The sequence below is a fragment of the Spea bombifrons genome, chromosome 1 (genome assembly GCF_027358695.1).
Source record: "Spea bombifrons isolate aSpeBom1 chromosome 1, aSpeBom1.2.pri, whole genome shotgun sequence".
Classification (NCBI taxonomy): Eukaryota; Metazoa; Chordata; class Amphibia; order Anura; family Pelobatidae; genus Spea; species Spea bombifrons.
The window spans coordinates 55060980-55081531 of record NC_071087.1 but is presented as its reverse complement, the minus strand read 5'-3'; the positions used below and the strand labels follow the sequence as shown (position 1 = coordinate 55081531).

General features: G+C 40.2%; 1 protein-coding gene across 1 annotated transcript in view; it reads right to left on the bottom strand.

The window, feature by feature from the left end:
• SHROOM3 (shroom family member 3) overlaps positions 1–12468 on the bottom strand; it is a 130374-nt gene extending 117906 nt beyond the window's left edge. Inside the window, exon 1 of the mRNA XM_053461658.1 lies at positions 11662–12468. Coding sequence (XP_053317633.1) covers positions 11662–11796 — 135 coding nt within the window. The 5' untranslated portion in view covers positions 11797–12468. The remainder of the gene's footprint in view (positions 1–11661) is intronic.
• Positions 12469–20552: the final 8084 nt, after the last annotated feature.

Below are 20552 nucleotides of genomic sequence, written 5' to 3'. Positions count from 1 at the left end.
CACAAAGCTCACATCATCTCAAACTGGTTTCTTGAACATGACACTGAGTTCACTGTACTATAATAATATTAATGGGTCTAAAGTCCAGGGTGTCCATTGTAAGTGGTTAATCTGTATCTGACTACCCTTTTTTAGTCACCACACACACTTGCTGTAACAGACAATTAACTAAATAAAGACATGGTTGGCAATGTTCTGAGAATGCTTATATTCCTATATGCCCCCCCCCCCCAAGATTCTTCTGTTAAAGAATACAATCAGCCCAAGTTTCAGTTTACGAAAGTACACTTCCCTCATTGTCTGCTTTAAATTTAAGACCCTGTACACTTACTGATGCTATGTTTATGTGAAATTTCACATATGGCTATATGGGTGCCATAAAAAAATACAACTGGATTTCCACTCTGTATCCTAATTGTGGCTATTAGGTAGGTCATTGTGTGGCTCATGTTTTAGGCAGTCAGATTAAAGTATGCCATGCCTGCCATAGTATAGGCCCCAAGCAAACATAGATGGACCAAGGAACAATTTAAATGCTTTTCTAAAGCATTCATTAGGCTACAGATGATCAAATCCAAAAAGCTTTTACAGCTGCGTGTAGCTCTGATAGCTTCACTGCAAAAGTCTTCCACTGTCAAATCAGTAGCACTTTGGTGATGAATGAGTAATCCAAGTGCGGCATTCCTTAATCAGACACATGTTAAAATATAAGCTTGTTGTTATTTATGAAAAGCCTGCCACATTCTTGATTCAGTCATGTGCACATTCAGCTTGAGATTGTTGGCTTGGCATTACATCTAGGCCTCATTAGCACACTCACGCATAGGACAGCTTAGCCCTGTTTCAATTGTTCTAATAACCAGGCTCACTTGTTGGCAATGTCTGGTTTAACGGAAAGGCTGTAGCGCAACATGTCCACGATGCAGCTGTCCTCACTCAACCCTGGGACTGTCCAACTGTGTTAACCATCTTCTTGTCTTCAAAGTATGCCTGGCTGTGGCAGGAAATTATTCCTTTTAGACAATTAGTGAGAGTCCAGGAAATTGTTGGCATTTAAGGGAAAAAAAAGAACAAAATGACCTAGCCATGTGCATGTTATGAAAAAGGGATTAAAGACATCACTTCTGGTTATCATAAATGTACTTAGTCTTTTATTGCCAACACAGTAGCTGAGGCATGCCTCATCCCAAAGCTCAAAAGGCGGCAGGCTTTCTGGCTTAGTGGCTGCTGTGTCCTGTCATCTTCTGTTTCAAGGAAATTTTCAGTGAGCAGGAAAACTCACATGACTGAATACACCAGATATACACCAGATTTTATTACATAGACAAATCATTGTATCCATCTATTTATTGAATTGATTCTATAAATTATATTTGGTTCTGTTGTTGGGGCAAGAGGATAAGCTCACCGCCAACACCCTCTATTAACTGATGATGGGTAATTATAGATCTGGCCTTCCCATACCCATTGTGCTGAGGTGGGTTAATATACCTGTCTCATTCTCATCTCCTACTCAGGGAGATGGTGGTAAATTTCAAATAAAATGTACCTCCCATTCACAACCATCCAGGAGAAACTGTGTCGCTCCTGTACGCCACCCCCTGTCCATCCTGTGCCTCTCCACCTCCTTTTTTCCCTGTCTTGTGGGATGGAGAACAGGTTATAAAAAAAGCTTAACTATTCACCATGGGGAGGGGGCAGTTGAGGTCCATCCAAAGCAGAGGGTGAACTGTAATTTGGCACTAAAAGGGTGCAAACCTGTTGGAAATACTTGTTTTTTATGGGCCATCGAGCGGTGATTAGTAAGCCATTAATTCTTAATTTAGGTCTAACAAAATGCCACAGAAAAAATTAAAATATACGGGTAGTGGGTGGAAAATGACCCAAGTGGTTGGATAATATATTACATCTTCCTTTCACTTAAATGGGCCCAGTGCAACTACATCTCATTAACTCTTAACTCAATTACTCACTTGTCTTTATCTATATTTTTGGATTTTCTTGAAAGTTCTCTGTAATATTTTTGTTGAGGATTGTCTAGGATGTAGTTGAGCTTGAGAAAGACCTCATTGTGAGGTTGAAACGTTGTTCTGTACTTCAATTAATCTGCCTGAGGTTGGAACTCTTGAGTGCCTGCAGCCTTTATTTATCTGTTGTCTAGGATGTATTGTCATCACAAGGCACCCATTTTAAATTATGTCTTCATTAAACTAGGAACATTGCCATCACATCATAAAATATTTTGATCCAATATTCTCCTTCCAAGCAGCTACATAATAACAGACTGACAATTTCAACACTGCAGACTGAAGATGTAAAATAGCATTGCTTACAGTTTCAACCAGTTAAGTTGTTCTAGATGGCTTTGTGTGTTCTAGTGAGATAAGAATTGTAAGCTCCATCCATAACAAACTGTCACTTACATGAAATGTTCCATAACCAAGCGGTATTTCAGATGAGATGGGATCATACACATATAATGTTTCATTGTAGATTTTAAGCAGCCAATCTCAGGAAGAGAATGCGTTGTTAATTGAAAATGTGATTTGAGATGCACCTTTACCAAACTAGAGGGCTAAGATAGATACTGAAAGGGTTAGTGGCTGCAAAGCTTCACTGGAGTTCCACATACCATTTCACCTAGCTTTATTAAAAAGAGGCCCATCTATTTGCTACATGCATTTCTAATTATCCCGCTCATGTTATCCACCTCGTTTCACAATTTTGATTTTATCTCTTACGATCACCTTTCAATACCCATTCAGTTTAGGTAAAAGTAAATTAAAAAATACTTTAGACATTGTTAAATCTTTCAAGCACAACCTTTTCATCAGAAAAATGCTTACAATCATCATCCCATAATAGTAACCTGATGAGCAATTTACCCATCGAGTCAAAATCAAATTATTGCACAATTTGGAAGAACGTTTAATTGGAAATTATTGAAAATGTATTTATGGACAAAAGTGAATTCTTTCAACTGTAAAACACAATTCACAATACAAATTTGAATTGCAAAGATGAATTGGGCTGACTGGATGGGCCAAACGGTTCTTATCTTATAGTTTCTACTATGTTTCTGTGTTTCTATTAAACAATTACAACTGTATGGCTCTCAAGAAAGAGTGAAAAATATATTTTCTAGCAGAATCACAAGAAAACTCATGCATACTGCTTGATGGCTTAATTAGTCAATAGGAACTCTGACTAATTGATGTGCAGGCGGCTATATAACTACTACTTATTAAGTTACTACACTTTTGTAGTTAAAATTATTTTATTAATACAAAAATGATTAACAAGTACTCACACAAGTTATATCTTGTTTGGGGACTAAAAAGCCACAATTGGGAGGTCTGCAATTTTTTCTTTTCATTTTGATATCTGGTCCATCTGCACCCATGTCCTATTTGAGACATCTTTAAAGCCGACCAAGTCGTTTTACCCCATCAAGCCATGTGTTTTTTAAACTAGACGCCCCATGAGAATTTTAAATGTGAGTATTTGAACTCTTTTGGGAAGATACATGTTTTTTATATTATTGGGAGTTTTTTTTACATTTTGTTGGAACTAGATGGTCCTCCTGATGGTGACATCACTGTATAGTTGTTTTAAATGGTACCACATTTTATATTTACTTATTTTACTACTTTTATTTTTTTATATCTTAACACATTGTGATTAGAAAGCTAGGTTCCATTGACTTTAATTGTACTTGTATTCAACCTGCCAGGGGAGTACAGAGTTCTCAGGAGGGCTTGGATTAACCGTCTTGGAAACTTGTTTTTTTTAATGCCCAGCACCATCTTGCGCGAGGCAAAATATCTCACAATGTCGCTTGTGACTGGTCTGCAGAGAGGTGACAGTGAGTCTTGGGGAGGGTTTTCAGTGTATCCGAAGGCCTTGCTATTGAGGCATTTCAGTGACACCACTTTAACTCTTTTAAATCAGATTTCCACTGCCATATTATATATGGCGGACATTGACACCCCGGGGAGAGGCCACATTGGTCCCCTGCTTGAGATTTCCGTGTTTTTGAATGTTTTACAGCAACACCGTTTAAGTGAATAAAGTGATCTTAGATCACTTTCTAAGCTTCTTTAATGCCATGACGTGCCAGACAAGTCATTGTGTGTTAACTGACTTGTTTTTGCACAAAGCCCAGATGTAGAGGCCAGATAACCACTTGTGGACAGCTGTTATTTCCACAGGTGCATATCTATTAATGCATAACATTTACAAAAGTAAATAAACAAAATACCATATAGATAGTGAATAAAAAAACTGCATAATTCCACATATTACTACCCCATTGTTTTGATAAAATGTTATTCCTTTTCCTGTCTAATAAATAATACATATGGCCCAAAGGAATAGTATGATTCTCAGTTTAAAACTTTCTTAAAAAAGGATAATCTCCAGAATGCCTCTTAAACAGTTTATTGCCTTTCATTCAATTAAAAGCTTCTCTTTTGAGGTACAATCCATTTGGGCATAGAAAATAATGTCATGGGCCAACTCCCTAAAGCCTGTTGCTACTGCTGCTCCTCCTCTTTCACTGTCTTTACTCTGGAGAATCAATTCGCATTTTTTCTAATATGGGGGGGTCAGTCTTATGGCTGGGTGTGTCTGTCTGCCAGTGCCTGGTCTGTCCTGGCTTGTTCAATGCCTCTGTACCTCAATGCCCTTCCTTACTCTGGTGGATAAATTTGTATTTTTTCTAATATGAGGGTGGGGATCAATCTTGTGGCTGGATGTGCCTGGCCTGTGCCCTGCCCTGTGCCTCAATGTCCTTCCTTACTCTGGTGGATCAACTCTTGTTCTTGTTTCTAATATGTCCTGTGCCAGCGCTTGTCCTGTGCCGTGCACAGACCACCTCCAAAATATGCAGGTTGACAGGTCCAAGAGCAACTTGGTGTGATTACCAACCTAAGCTGTTTTGTGATTAGTGCCCCCCACACACACACAAACCACATTACATGTATTGAGTGTCCTGGCTGACAAAACCAGGGGCTCCAAAAGAGTAGTTTGGTCTTGATAAACCTTGACCTTAAGGCCAGAAGACCAAACTTTCACTCTATCACAGGTAGGGCTGCAACTAACGATTATTTTAATAATCGATTAATCGGCCGATTATTTTTTCGATTAATCGATTAATCGGATAAAAAAAACAATATGCAAATTTTTCGTTTATTTAAAAGAATTTTGCATTGTGCCCCCACCCCTTTGCACTGTGCCCCCACCCTCACTCTGCCCTGCATCCCCACCCCCACTCTGCCCTGCACCCAGTCTCACAGCCTGCCCTGCACCCAGTCTCACAGCCTGCCCTGCATCCCCACTCTGCCCTGCACCCAGTCTCACACCCTGCCCTGCACCCAGTCTCACAGCCTGCCCTGCACCCAGTCTCACAGCCTGCCCTGCATCCCCACTCTGCTCTGCACCCAGTCTCACACCCTGCCCTGCCCCCCCACCCCCACTCTACTCTGCACCCAGTCTCACACCCTGCCCTGCATCCCAACCCCCACTCTGCTCTGCACCCAGTCTGCCACCCTGCCCTCCCACCCCCACTCTGACCTGCATCCAGTCTCCTGGCCCCACTCTGCCCTGCACTCACATCCTGCCCTGCATCCCCTGCCCCCCCACCCCCTGTGCCGCGGACCCCCCACCCCCTGTGCCGCGGACCCCCCACCCCCTGTGCCGCGGACCCCCCACTGTGCAGCGCACCCCCCCCCACTGTGCAGCGCACCCCCCCACTCACTGTGCAGCGCACCCCCCCACTCACTGTGCAGCGCACCCCCCCACTCACTCTGCCGCGCACCCACACACACACTCTGCCGCGCGCACACACGCACACACGCACACACACGCACACACACACACACACACACACACACACTCTGCCGCGCACCCAGTCTCGCACATAAACATTCGCACAGACAATAGACATAAAGAGTACTTACCTCCGCTACGAACTTGTTCCACTTCCAACTTGATAGTAGACGCGCGTCACATCCGTCGTCACGTAGCTTGAAGAAGGCGGAGACTGCAGAGCGTGGAGCAGAAGCGGGGAACGCTGGCGGAGGTAAGTAAAAGGAGCCTAGTGCTCCAACGACGAATCGATCACTCGATTAATCGATAACGGAAATCGTTATCGATGATTTCCGTTATCGATTATTATCGATTTTATCGATTCGTTGTTTCAGCTCTAATCACAGGTACTCACCCGTTCTTAGCCAAAAGGCTGTGAAATGGGAGAAAAAGGTTTTTTCATTACCTCTGTGTTACCTCGCTTTCCCACCCCCTCCCATATCTCCTGTCAGTTTCTTCTCTGCCGTTGCACAGAGAGAACAGAAGAGACCAGAAAACAGATGGAGTGAGCAGTTGAAGGGGCAGAGACAAGGCAAGGAGGGCAGAGAAGGCTGTGGGGAACGGGTAGAGAGAGGACTAGGGGGGAGAGCACAGAGAGAGACTTATTTTAAAAACTAGAGTGTAGGGGCTGAAGATAGCATTAAAGGGATAGCTAGTGTAGGTTTAGGGCAGGGCTTAGCTTTGGGGAGTTGTGAAAGGAAATAGATACTGAAATATTTTTTAAAAGTAGTAGCTTGAGATTATGTGTACAAATCCTTGTTCTTAGCCCTGCACTTACTACATTGGTAACAAGCAATTATGTGGATTTGTTGTTGGTTACTGTCACGGAGCTGGATAGTCCGACCGACTACCTCGCTGACTTGTGCACCCTTAGACTGAGACAACACTCTTTCCCCGGTTTCCCAGTCACTACCCGAGGCTCGGTGTAGGGTATAACCAAAATGAAGACTACTTTATTTTAGACACACATGGCTGGATATAGCCAGCAAAGCACACATTAACATAAATCAAGATATTGGGATACAAACCGCTCCCCCTTATTCTGCCTCCCAGAGACAACAGGGTCAGTAAAGGGATTAACAATACAATGGGGCCTCAACCTCCACTATCTATTACTGACCAAAATCAGTTCCAGGGATGGTTTGCCCGGGGCGGAAATAATGGCGGTCAAGTGGTTTGCAGCATGTCACGGAACTAGGGCTGCAGGGGACTTTTAACCCCATCTTCAGTTGTGTTCACCTGTTTCGGTTGTTCCCAGAAGTATAATCACACTCTTGTATCACCCGGACCCATTGGATCCTTATTTCCCTTGCCCTGTACCTGACTGGGACTTAGCCGTAATTCTCTGGAACTGACTGTCAGCTAGGATCCACAAGAGTGCCGGCTGGACTTTTTAACGCTAAATGTCTCGGATGCCCCTGGCTCCACCGGGGCGCTATTTTGCACAAATATACAACATGTAGTGGTGCTAAGGCGACGAGTGATTGGGAGAGGGAGTCCCTTTGGAACCCTGTTCTTTAAGCACCTTTTCTTGACCGGGGTTTAGCAGCCGCGGCTATGGAGCCTCCGCCCAGTTGCTTTGCGGACTGTGCAGGGGAGTGCATGGTGGCCTGATTATGGCGGTGGGTTGTCTGAGCAAAGATTTTTTGGGGGATGATGGGATTATCTCCTTATCTGATATAGTTTTGTATATAAGGCTGCGTGTTTTCACCTCAACATTGGTTCTGATTGGGGCGGGCTGCCATAATCACTTATTGTGATCAGGAAAGACTAAGGGATCTTAATATGTATAGTTAGAGGTAAGAAGAGAGAGAGGGGAAATGCAATACAAACATTGAAGTACCTAGGGATTTAACAAAGTACAGGAGGGAATCTTATTTGAATGGAAGAGAGTGGTTAGAACAAGAGGTAATAGGTCTAAAACTAAAGGGTCAGAGGCTTAGATGTAAGGTATGGAAGTTTATCTTTAATGAGTGGTAGATAAATGGAATAGTCTCCCAGCACAAATGGTGGAAGCTCATACAGTGACGGAATTTAAGCATGCATGGGATAGGCATAAAGCAATGCTGATTACGGGACGATGGCACAAGCATGCAATAAAAAAGAAAACACAGGAGTTTTTTCCCAACTCAAGCACTATATAAAATTCAAACACTCTGGTCTATTAGATAATGAGTTGTCCCAGTGACCACTGCTGCATTACTGGATCTCCAACATATGGAGTTAACTGTAAAGTAAAAATAAAAAAAAAGATGAGAGCCATGGGACACAATGAATTCGCTTTCAAAGCCAATAAATGAAAAATGCAGAAAAGCAGAAAAAGCATGGCCTTTTTGCTTCTGTTCTGTAGGAGGACAGCATGGTATTCACTACATTCTATTGTATTATACTCTGGAATGACAAACTCTTACACTCCCTGCTGTGCATAACACATAATGGGGCAGTCATAAGCCTGGCTACCAACATACTACCGAATAATACAGCTGCTTGGTTTTTAGTTACTAACAATGAATAATCTGCTATGTTTGAAGGTGTCTACCCTAGTAATTATAATATTTATATTGGAAGTTGGGATTAAAAGGTGTTGCTGACTAACCCTCTAACTTTCAATGTATAATTCAGTTGTCTATTGGGACTACTGAGTATTTTGGAAAACACAGTTACAAGAATAGTGTCAAAATACAGCCAAATGAGATGAAGGACTTCCCCAAGGAGCTTACTGACCCTTTTTAAGGGAAATCACTCCTGAAGTGTGTCCAGGTGACATGACAAAGTAATTATCATTGTGATTGTCACAGTGGAAGTCAAACCTCCAAAGAAGGTGATCTTTGTAAACGATGATGTCATTATGAAGAAATTAGATTACAGCACTGCAAGATCTCCTTTACACGATCCAATTTTTCTCACGGTGTCAGTTGTGAATAGTAAATATAGTTGGTGTGATGGTGTTTGCACTAAGAGCCTTTAAACTATTTCTGTCAGGTCAAAGCCAGCAATGCTGGTTCTCACTGACAGAAGGGGAACAGTGGAACCATCACAGCACCAATGAGGAGCGTTATAGCAGATGTCCTCTCTCATGAAGAACCATTGTTGTGAGGATGCCGTTGTATGTCCTTTGTCATGAAGAGATAACATTTTGGCAAAATATGGAGCAGTTGTCCTCACCCTTTTAGCATCCAGTCCTACTCTTTTCATAATTCACCTCTACATGATCCACGCAGATATATCTTCAAGAAACACTATACAAATTAGTCACTATATAAATAGTTAATTGCACTTTTCACAGGCTTTTTGATGTGGTGGGAAAATGTATATACCGTATGTATATAAAATATAAGCAATTCATAACAAAATATCATTGTGATTGGCTCCTTAGCTCTTCTGGACAACTGAGACTTCTATGACAAGGGAGTAGAAACTTAATCAGCTTCCAAATTATACAAAAAAACACATTGTATGTAAATCATGATTTTCATTTTTTTAAAAAAAAGCATCCTGACTGCAGTAGCAATTTAACCAGCCAGCAAGCCCCTTAATTGTACATTCAGTGCCAGGAATGCCACAATGCAACTATTAATACAAGCGTCAAGTACATGACAGCATCTTTTAACCTCTTGCTAATGTCTTTTAGTTAGGTCACTTGTAAGGCCTCTGACGAACACAGGTTCTGGAACAGGGAAATGGCTACTTAGACAGACAAATAGAAAGCCTGTTCTTTGTCTTGTCACTCCCTTTTTAAATAATAAAACACATCTCGGCCAATATGGATGCCTTGCTGAATATTCACTGTTAGAACAACTACATTCTGGAAGTAATATCTTGCTGCCTACTTATTTTTGCTTGTTTCTGGAAAGCAGCCATAGGCCACATCCAGCATTCCACAAGATCACTTGCCAGTTTCTAAGAAACTGCTCTAAAGAATGTTTATTTCACCCAGCATGTCAGACACCTAACCAACATTTACTTCGCCAAGTTCATTGTTTTTGAAATCTTAGTAGTAGTATGATTAAAATGAACAAATCTTCAAGGAAATACAGTGGACTTAAATAATACAATTCATCCATGTGGGGAAAAGTAATGGTGATCCTCACGGTCTAATATAGCCTACCTACCAGACAACTAGTAACAGAAGTAACAATCCAGTTACAAATTGTGTAACAACATAAAGCATATATACAACAGAAACGGTATATCCAGGTCATGATCTAAGCCTCAAGGGCCCAGAAATTCTGTGTGTATGCTTGCATGAATGGCAGTTTGGGATATCCAAAAATCCTGGCCTGCTTGCAACTCTGAAAGCCTAGAGTTTGATAAACCTGGGTAAACTATTTTAAACAGCTTCTGGTGGTATGTCCATATTAAATAACGGTGTAACCATCAACTGTCCTTTCACAACTGGAAAGAAAATAACTATTCATGTTCTCACCTGTGGCTACCACGCATTGGTAATATTGGCATATTAAGCAAAAATAGGGCTTCAGAATGTTCTTGTAATTTTGGTTGTTTTTTTGTTTCACAGATGAGGTATTGACAAGATTTTCTTGGCATTTATATAACGGGTAATTATTACTAAAAGCGGGTTCAGTTTAAATCTGAGGTGGAGGATCAGTTTGGTACTGATGTAAAAAAAGATTGCATCTTTGACTTGTTTGAAGGTGTTGTAGCACACAACTCTTCTTGGAAATTGCCTTCATGCGTCCCCGTCCTCTGTCCTAGCCATTACTATGGCTTGGACCATTACCTATTACCCAAACAACCAAACATAGCTATAACAATCCACACACTTTTATGTTTGTGTTACCCATGCCTATGTGAAGAGGGCAGTGGTAGCCTCAAGCAACGTTTAGCGGGAGGGGAGTATGGCCAAGCGCTGCTCCCCAGCTCAGAGAAAGAGGTAACTGAACTACAGACCTGAAGAAGTAGTATTTCACCCAGATACTCCGGGTCAAACCCAGAGTTTTCAGGTGTTCCCATTCCCAGTATTAAAGGTATTCAATACTAATAAAACATAATTTGGACTTGTGTGGCTTTAAATGTACATCAGAGCAGCATTGTTAAGGTTATAGCACATTACGAAATTTAACCTTAAACCCATTTATGTGGAGGCTTCTGTATCGGTTATTCAGTATTGCTAAAAGGAATTCAGAACTCCTAGCTAATTAGTATGATACCACAGACTGCAATTGTATTCAAATATGGAAATGTGTCCTCATAAAGGTACGGGTGTGTGAAGTGTAATATTAGCAACAAGGACAAAATCAATCCAATCAAAGTATGGAAACGCGTACATGGTAATTTGAAATCTATATATGATTGAGAGTATTATCATTATTTATTGGATGACATCTTGAACCATACTCGAAGGGTATGACAAACTCGAACTGACAAAGAAAACATGACACAGAGGGTAATAGTAAAGTAAGGGCCATGTTTGCATGCGTATAGCTTATTATTATATAAAAAGGAAAAATTTTACAAAATTATGAAAACTAGTGGATTCTAGTTATTCTTTCACTTTTTCTACATTGCTCTTGTCGTAGACACCACTACACATTTTTACCTATAGATCACAAATTATATTTACTATAAAAATCATTTTGAACTTGATACCCCCTCTTCATTTAACAATATGTATTTTTTGCATATTGGGGAGGCGAAGCAGTAAGGCGATATAGTTTGAGAGAGCTTGCACACCAGTAGGCAATACCCGTCTTTTTGGTTTTAAAAAATCCGCATACATATGATACATTTCCCTGAATGACACTGGTTTACACTAAACATGTGCAGGTTTACCTTGGAGATGGTTAAGGGCTCCCTGTGTTCGAGTCCTCCTTTCAAAGAGAATCCCCATGGAGCGCCACCTTGTAGGGATGCTGGCACGTAGATGAATTTGACAACTGGCTTTGCAGAGGATGGGTTGCTGCTCATGTTTCTGGTCTTACAGAGTCCTCATTGTTACCAAATCTTCAAGCCAAGGCAAAGCACCAGTACCCAAGAGGGGCACAAGAAACAGGTTTGAGATCTACCCATTAGATACACTGCCGAGTATGTAGGCACCTTGAGTTTACAGAGTGCAAATTCTCACACTCAACAAGTTGGCTTTGGGTGGCTCTCATGTCCTTAAGAACAAGCAATCCTAATACGAGTCTTTGATTTCTAGTTAATGCCATAATTCCAGAAATACATCTCTAAGAGCATTTTTTTTTGCTTGATAAAACATAAAAATATAAGATGCACAATAGCTTTAGAACATGCGTGTAAAGCGGGATATATGTTAAATCGTGTTTGTTATTAATTGATGCTGCTTCTTTTCCAGCGCTCCCAGACTTACCATTACAATAGATTATCTTTTCAGTTCAATGCATTCAAAGAATGAGATTCCTTTCCATGCAGCATAGATTCCTTCAGAATGAGCTACAGCGTCTTCGTGCAGTTCATGATTTCAAGAATACACTTGGGATGTATCGTAAAATCACTGTTAAACTCGGCAAAGAGATCTTTTGGGATGTGCGAAGAAAGCAGGTGGATTTGATCCTAGCAGAGTATGTGAAAACTTCAAAAGTAAATCCCTCTTTCTTCAGTGTTTCCTTTGCAGATCAGACTGTCACAGCTTCAAGAGAAGGAGGGAGGAGTGTGGAGGAAGAGGGGTGTACACAATGATTAATAAAAAAAACGCTGTTGGTATTCAGCAAATACCCAAATAGTGCAGGGCTATGTGATAATCACGGAGATGTTCTACGATCAATATCCAGTGATCGCTTCAAATGTATTTACTTATTTAGAAAGTGTTTTACCAGGAAGACTACATTGAGATTTCTCTTGTTTTCAAGTATGTCCTGGAAACAATATCACATAAATCAGTAGAGTAAATCATTCAAAAGTTCGGAAGGTACCGATCTCAGTCTTCACTATACTTTATGAACGTCAAAGCCCAGTGAGTTTTGGCTGCAGGAAGAGCTTTGCTGGCCCTGTCTAAAGCATAGTTAAATCAGTAAGATTTCGTGATCTCACCGATTCTCGCAGATGAAATTATGCATTATTCACAGCCCGGTCAGTCCTTATTTGCAGGAAACACTTGCCAGGGGAGGCTTTTCATTATATTTAATGAATTAATTTATACTAAATTCAGTGAGGGGCAGTAGATTCTGTAACACTGTTTCAAAAGGAAAGTGGAGAATACTGACTGAGATTTAATACTGAGATTTAAAACTGAGAAAATACACAATGGCCAATAAAATTAACACTGGTTAATTTGCATTCATACAACATATTAGATGTAAGATGATATCTCTTGACAGCAGATAACAACCATGCGGCCCCCCATTGTGCTAACATAGCCCTGTTGTAAAAACGCAGACCATAATCAGTCCTTGGTCTTAGCTTACATTCAGGACAGCCGTATGCTATGAAAAAAAATAGCAATGCAAATTTAAAGTTTAAAAAAGTCCAATAATTATTGGGGGTCCATAAGATACAAGAGAGATCCCAAGGGTATCTCTAATCATGTTGCATAGTGAGTAGCTTAAAACTAAATAATAATTAAGTATAATAGAGAAAAAAATACAAAAAGGTGCGTCTATACTTTGTACTCCTACCGCTATAAGTATGGACTTTTATTGCCTCCAAAACCAGATGTATTAAAATATTAACTATAATACTAGGTAAGGGAATAATATGGTCACTGTAATCAGGGGATATTCTGACTATATATATTAAGTTATTTTTTTCAACACCTATTCTATAGAATATTCTATAAAATATTAGCAATATAAACAATAATGTATGATATGTGTGGGTAATGAAAATGAAATCTTTTCTTAAAATCCCCTCTGGTGTACCTGCTTCTGTGGACTACAACTCCCAATGACATGTGCTCATCTGAGCATTTTTTTTTCATTTAAAAAATGATTTATATAAATTTAGGTGTGTATGCATTTTTTTTATTTTTTTTTATTTGCAGTTGAAAGTTGGGAGTGGATCTGTGATGTCACAATGTTATCTCTGCGTGTTAGCAGGGCCAGCCCAAGACATAATGCCGCTTGGGGCGAAGTTTAAAAAGTGCCGCCTGGGGCAATTGCCCCACTCTGCTCCATGGTAGGGCCGGCCCTGTGGATTAGACAATTGTTACTGAATCTGGCACACTAATCTAACAATATAAATACTTAAGTTAATGCTATATGCAATAATATCTCTGCAAGAGAATGTAGCCATAATATATTTAAATGTTTCATTATGCTTCTAGATTGTTAACTCATTTGAACAGGGCCCTTTCTGCCTTTTGTTTCTGTAAGCCAGCATGATCATGTGTTAGTACTTGTCCTGTTTACCTATTGTACAGCGCTGCTGAATGTGATGGTGCTATATAAATCAATAATAATTATTATAGTTATATTCTGTACTGTCACAACATTTACTTTAAAGACCATTATACATATAAGCAGAAATAATATAACTGTCCATTAGGTATCCCACCTGTCTCTGAAATAATAATAGTCCAAACAGATCCTGCAAAACCTATTAATGCAAACCTTTTTGATTGCTAGATGGCAAGTTGAAATTTTTTGGCCAGGGCAATTCAAAAAATGTATGCCTTAAATTTGCATTGATTGAACTTTGGTTGATGGTTGGACTTCTCCTTTCTCCTTTGACAGGGTCAGACTGGGAATAAAGAGTGGCCCCAACACTTTAAGTCTGGCATCCATTTACTGAAGTAAGGGTGGCCGGTGGCTAGATACGACAGGCCGCATGTGCAGCACCCGACCTGCTGATGGCGCTACAGATTGAATGTGTATGGGGCGCTGTCGGTGAGCAGCCCACCAGCAGTTTTTTTTGCCTGGTGTGCCAGATGGCTAGTCCAGGCCTGATCTCCTCCACCTCTATAACTTAGAGGAGACCACTTTCTACACTCACTTGGATACATTTAAAGAAAACAAACTGCTATAACGACTATAAGCGTTTATATTTAAAAACATAAGTGATGTTTTTCACACAGATGCTGGAAACTGGGAGTCCAAATTTTACTTCTAGTAAAAAAAAAGGGTTTGAAAACAATGTTGACATGGCTTCAATGCTATTTTGGCAAACCTCCGTACTCTTCTGAAGCCAAACCAAACAGCAAAAACAGTGTTGTGAACGGAGGCCCATTATTATAGAAAATAAAGTAATTTTAACTCCCTTAGGTTGTTAGTTATATAGTTTTATCTGGTAAAGATAGGCTAAGAAAAAATATTGATCTTATAAAGGGACCTCAGCTATATCAGCTTCTTAGGACCAAAGAAATGATGCAGGTGAACAATGGTGGAGTCTATTTTATGTATAAGCGGATAGAAGCAGGTAGGATCCATTTCTCTGTCATCGGCAGCAGGAGTTAAAGGTCCGTACGAGTGAGTCTATTGGTCACCAGCATGGGCCTCCTCTGGTATGAACCAATGAAGGGTTCCCCTTAACCCCTGCGTTTCTACAAAGACAAGGTAGGCGAAGAGGCAGTGACTTATATGGGGGGGACCAGGGAAATAAGTAGGAGATATTAACGAAGAGTCTTCGTGTTGTGCTTCTTCATCTTCTTGTCCGTTTACCTGCCGCCATATTAGTTTATTCATTATTCGGTTTCAACAACGAAAATGCGACATTCGTGTTCGTTTTCATGTTCTCCCGAATATGAATGCACAAGTCTAGTAATCACATCTGGGAAGTTTAAACGTCTCTTACCCCAGACCTCTCATACATTTCTAGGAAAAGAACAGAGCCCTTAAAGGCAGGGTATGAAATAGAATCAAAACCACACAAGTGTCTGCACACCCAAATAATAAGTGAGTAAATTATATGTGCAACACAAAAATAATATGTACAAAGACACCACACACAGTGTCCAAAAGGCTCATATATAAAGGGAAGAGAAAAAAGAAAGAAAAGAATTATGGTGTAGTATATCAAAGTAGGTCTAAAAAAAAAAAAATATGCTATTAAGCAGATCGGACCCTTACAATTTAAAGGGTATGAAATAGGTTTGATGCAGGCAAAACTCGTGAGGGAACAATAAGCTCCCTTAAGCTGCCTGGACCATCTGAATGAAGGAGAAAGGTAGTGGCATATTTTGTCTAGAACTGTAGATCTGAGGGGATGATAGCAGACCGCCCTATTGGGCAATTAAACTCCATGTTACATTGTTGATGTTGACATCATATTCCAGTGTTGGTCAGAGACAGAACAGGGAGGCAGCATGTGATGAACAAATGTCAACAAAGGTCTGACTACCTTATTTAACAAAACTTATATGTTGGATAATTTCCTTTTATTTTTGAGAGATTTTATTTTTTTATAGTGTTTACAAATTAATTGACACATTTTTCCTGCAACATTGGTTAATACTTAGGGAGGGGTAGTTGTAGCATGTTTATAGATTTTATAGTTTATTTTCCCTTTTGTAATTGCTTATATCAAATAAACTAGTCTTTTGTATTTTGGCAAGGCTACATTTGACAATAATCGTAAATTGATTGATTCAGCAGAGAAAGAAATCGGGTAGACAGTTTTATACTTTGGAAGTTGGGATTGGTAGGCTGTGTATTATATGACAATTAATATTTATATATTCATTTTCCCACATTTATTTTAGCCAGGGTAATATCCTAGCCCAGATATCGGGTAGGTATTTTTTTTTTGTTTACATAATGTAGACTTTTTGCAAATAACCATAAGTCCCTTGTGTACTAGTTTAGGCGGTACAGTCCCTGTCTAGTATATAAATCCCAGTGTCCAAGACCACCATCCCGATGTCCCTATTTTCTAAAGTTTCCAAAAGTATTCTTACGTAGTGCTGCCATCTAGTGTCTATTTTATATAATGTACAATCTATTCACACACTGCTAAAATCTGAGCTATTAAGTGTATACATGTTTTTAATGTATACTTAAACACTTCAAATATGTTGGAGATTGTAGTGATATGTGCAGATTCTCTGTGAAAAGCTGTATGAGTAGCAGCCCTATGCATGCTTCCGCCTCAGGTGATTTGATGACTCTATCAAGGCCTTGAACACTGCAGAATTACAACCATTTTAAAGTTTCCTCCATTTAATTTTACTGACTCATTGTACCAGCGTTACGTAATCTGCTGGCGCTATATACATTCATATAATGTAAGGACCGGCTCAGTATATAGTGATGGGAGTTATGATCTCCCATCACTACATACTGAGCCAGGCACTGATAGTAGTACGGCATAACTCTCACCAATATACACTTAACAAAACATTGACATTCCTTTGTCACTGTCACTTTTCCTCCTCCACCTCCTCCTCGTTGTTCTCTCATAGAGTTCCCTGCCTGGTGTTGTGTCACCCCTTGTAAGGTGTCACCCGGGTGCGGTCTGCACCCCCCGCACCCAGTTGTGACACCACTGGTACATGATTCTGAGCAGATGCAGGATACAGCTCAAGAAGATGGATTAAAAGATCAAGGCAGAGCTGGATCTGGGTCAGGTGAATGTAATAAGGATACTATTGGTAAACTAGGTGAGATAGTGAGTTCATTGGTGGGTATTTTAAAGGATTTAAAAATTCCTAGTCCAGCTCAGGTCTGGGATAAGGGAGTTAATGTTTCTAATCCTAAAATGTTAGTGAATGAGTCATGTAGACAAGAATCGTTAGCATATGAGATTTCTCCTTTGGGTTTTCATCCGAATTGTAAAATAATGTAAAAGAAAAATTTGGAGTGATGATTATGTTGATATTTTGTTGTTGCTTCCTACATCTAAAGAATTGTTATTTTTTATTAAAGCATGATACGGATGATGATTATAGGGGTAGGCCAGTAGCTAAATCCTTTAATAATTGGTTACAGGATTTTTGTATTTTAGGTAACTAAGAAGTTCAGTTCTGTTTCAGCATCTAGAAGTTGTTTTGGAAGCATATATAAATTTTGGTGGATTAGCATGGTTTAATTACCATGAAAGCATGGAGATTCTGGTTACGTTTTACAGATTAGCTGGATGTTACCGACTGATTATAAGACGACCTCCCAAAATTTGAATATTCATTTAGGAAAAAAGAAAAAGCCTGAATATGGGACTACCCTATGGAAAAAAGTTTTAGTAGTAAATATTAATTCACATGTTAATTATTTTTTAATATTTAATAAAAACTATGATTGAGGAAAAATGCATTTCTTGTTTTTTATTTCCTTTTATTTGCCAACCTGACCCCAAGTTATGCACATCTGATCCCAGACTTGCCACTCTATCCTTAGGTATCCCTAATACCCCCCTATATGCCACTCTGTCCCCCTGATATGCCTATCTACCCCCTCCCCCCAGACATACCAATGCATCCCCAGACTTGCCCCCTGTGTTTCAGACTCTCTGGTATGTAGTGGGGGCAGCTGGTGGACATCTGCGCGATGCAAGCAGACAACCTCTGCTGCTGCCCAGCACCTTCACCAGGGCTTCTATGACGTGGCGCAGGAAGGTCATGTCACGCCCGGCGTTCCGTAATAGGAGCCCCGGAAGTGCCAGGCAGCAGCGGAGGTTGTCTAAGCGCATCGCGCAGACGTCCACTGGCCAGAGAGGAGGATCCAGGTCCCCTGCAGAGCTGCGGGCATCTGGATCTTAGTGTTATACTAAGACCTCTATTTGAGATCGGATTATAAAACGACCTCAAATATAAAACAAGTGTATTTTTCAGAGCATACGGTGATATTAAGGGGACTTTAGAGTTTGTTTTAGAGCTAATGAGTAAAGGTTTTTCACTGTCTTGGATAGACAGGCATTAAGTAGACTTCTCATTCTTCTTTAAGTTGTTCTGCTCAAATTAGTTTTCAAAGGTTATGGCATAAGCAGGATACCAGGAGACCCATTTCTTCAAAAATTAGTAGGGGTGCTGGATGGAATTTGTTGGAATAAAATTGAATGTTGTCTTTTTAAAACAGCTAACAAGTCAGGTGGTTCAGGTTTACAGTTAGAAGATGTGGTTTGGGGTGAAAATCTAAGGCCATTTCTGAAGTCTTCAAAAGCAGATAGAAAAGCTAAAGGTTACTGGATAGGGCTGAGTAGAGTTGATGGTGAGCAGGTTTGTCCTGTTAAAGCTGCAAAATTATTTATGGTACTGCATCCTAAGATCCCAGGGAATTGGTTAATACATAAATCTGGTTTGCCTTAAACAAACTTTCAATTTAGAAAAGTTCTTAAAAAAGGTTGAAAAAGACTTTGGGTTTATTTATTCAACTTATTCTTTTCAAATCGGGGCAGCAACAGAAGCTCCCCGATTAGGTTTGGATAAGACAGTAATTAATCCAGAGTATTGAAAGGTAGGAGTCTGACCTAACCTTTTATTGACTCCAATTATATTTTCTTTCAGGTCAACATCCTAAAATGATATGGATTGTTGGACATTCGTTTGTTTTCAGGGCACAAAGGAGAGGAGAACTAAGGAGAATAAAGGAAAGTACAGATATGCTAGTTAGAGATCAGGGGTATGAGAAGTTTTTTGCAAATGTATTAATATGGCCAAATTATTCTTCATTGTGGAGGAAATGATTTCGGGAAAATGAAATCAATTGATCTGTGATAAAATTAGAAAGGGTTCGACGCAAAGAATAGCTGAATAGCTTGATGCAAAACGTTAAATTACCGTCAAGCTTCCTAAAAACCTCATTCCTAAGCTACCCCTCCACTTTGAAAAAATTCTAAATTCTGTTGTCATATACCTGAAATTTTCATTAGCTCATTCATCGATCCTACAATCGAATCCCTTCTCCCCTCCTTACTAATACTGTTATTAATGGGGAAGAAGAGTATGAGGTGGATGAAATCTTAAATTCTAGGTAGAATTACAGGAAGTTAAAATAGCTCATCAAATGTAAAGGATATGGCCCCAGTAAACATTCCCAATTTAGAATGTTCAATCAAATGCTGGCCATGGAGTTCTCTGTCCTGTAACTCCTGACCCGATGGAGAGTAACACCACACATAAACCCCCTCCCAATATGCAGGCACCCCAAATCTGTTTCCGAGCTCCACAATATTTAGAATCTCTGGTACTCTCTACCAGGGCCCATAGTCTGTGGGAAGGAGGCTGGCACTCTCCCTCGCACTACCTCAAACTCAGCTTTCTCTTTATCCTCCACTTTAGAGCTGCTCTTCCTGCACAGCAAGGACCCACAGCTTACATCTCTGTTGCTCACACTCTGTGTAAGCAGCTTCATATTTACTCTGGGGTTATGTAACATGACCCTGCTATCTTCCTGCCTCCCTGTGCGGGTCCAAAATTGCTCACAAAGGGCCAGTCCGACCAATGAAAGCAGGAATGCAGTGGGGAAACATTACGCAATCCTGTGTTAAAAGCAAGGCTGCTTGGGCAGAGAGCCATGCAAGAGATTTAAGCTGCAGCCTCTTGCCGTGCAGGGAGAGAACAGCTTTTAAGGGGCGGAAATGGTCACAGGGATTGCCCAGCCCCTACAGATTGTGTTGAAATACCAGCATTTGAAATACCATGTGGTGTCATGTTTTCAAAAATATATGGTTTGATGGGTAAATTGAATTCAATTGGCTTCAAACATGTCCCAAATATGAGATGGACACAGGATTATGAGTCAAAATTCCAAACTAAAAAATGCACACCTCCCAAATGTGGCCTTTTAACCACCAAACAACCCAACAAACCTACACATGTGTGGAATCTCTGTACGCAG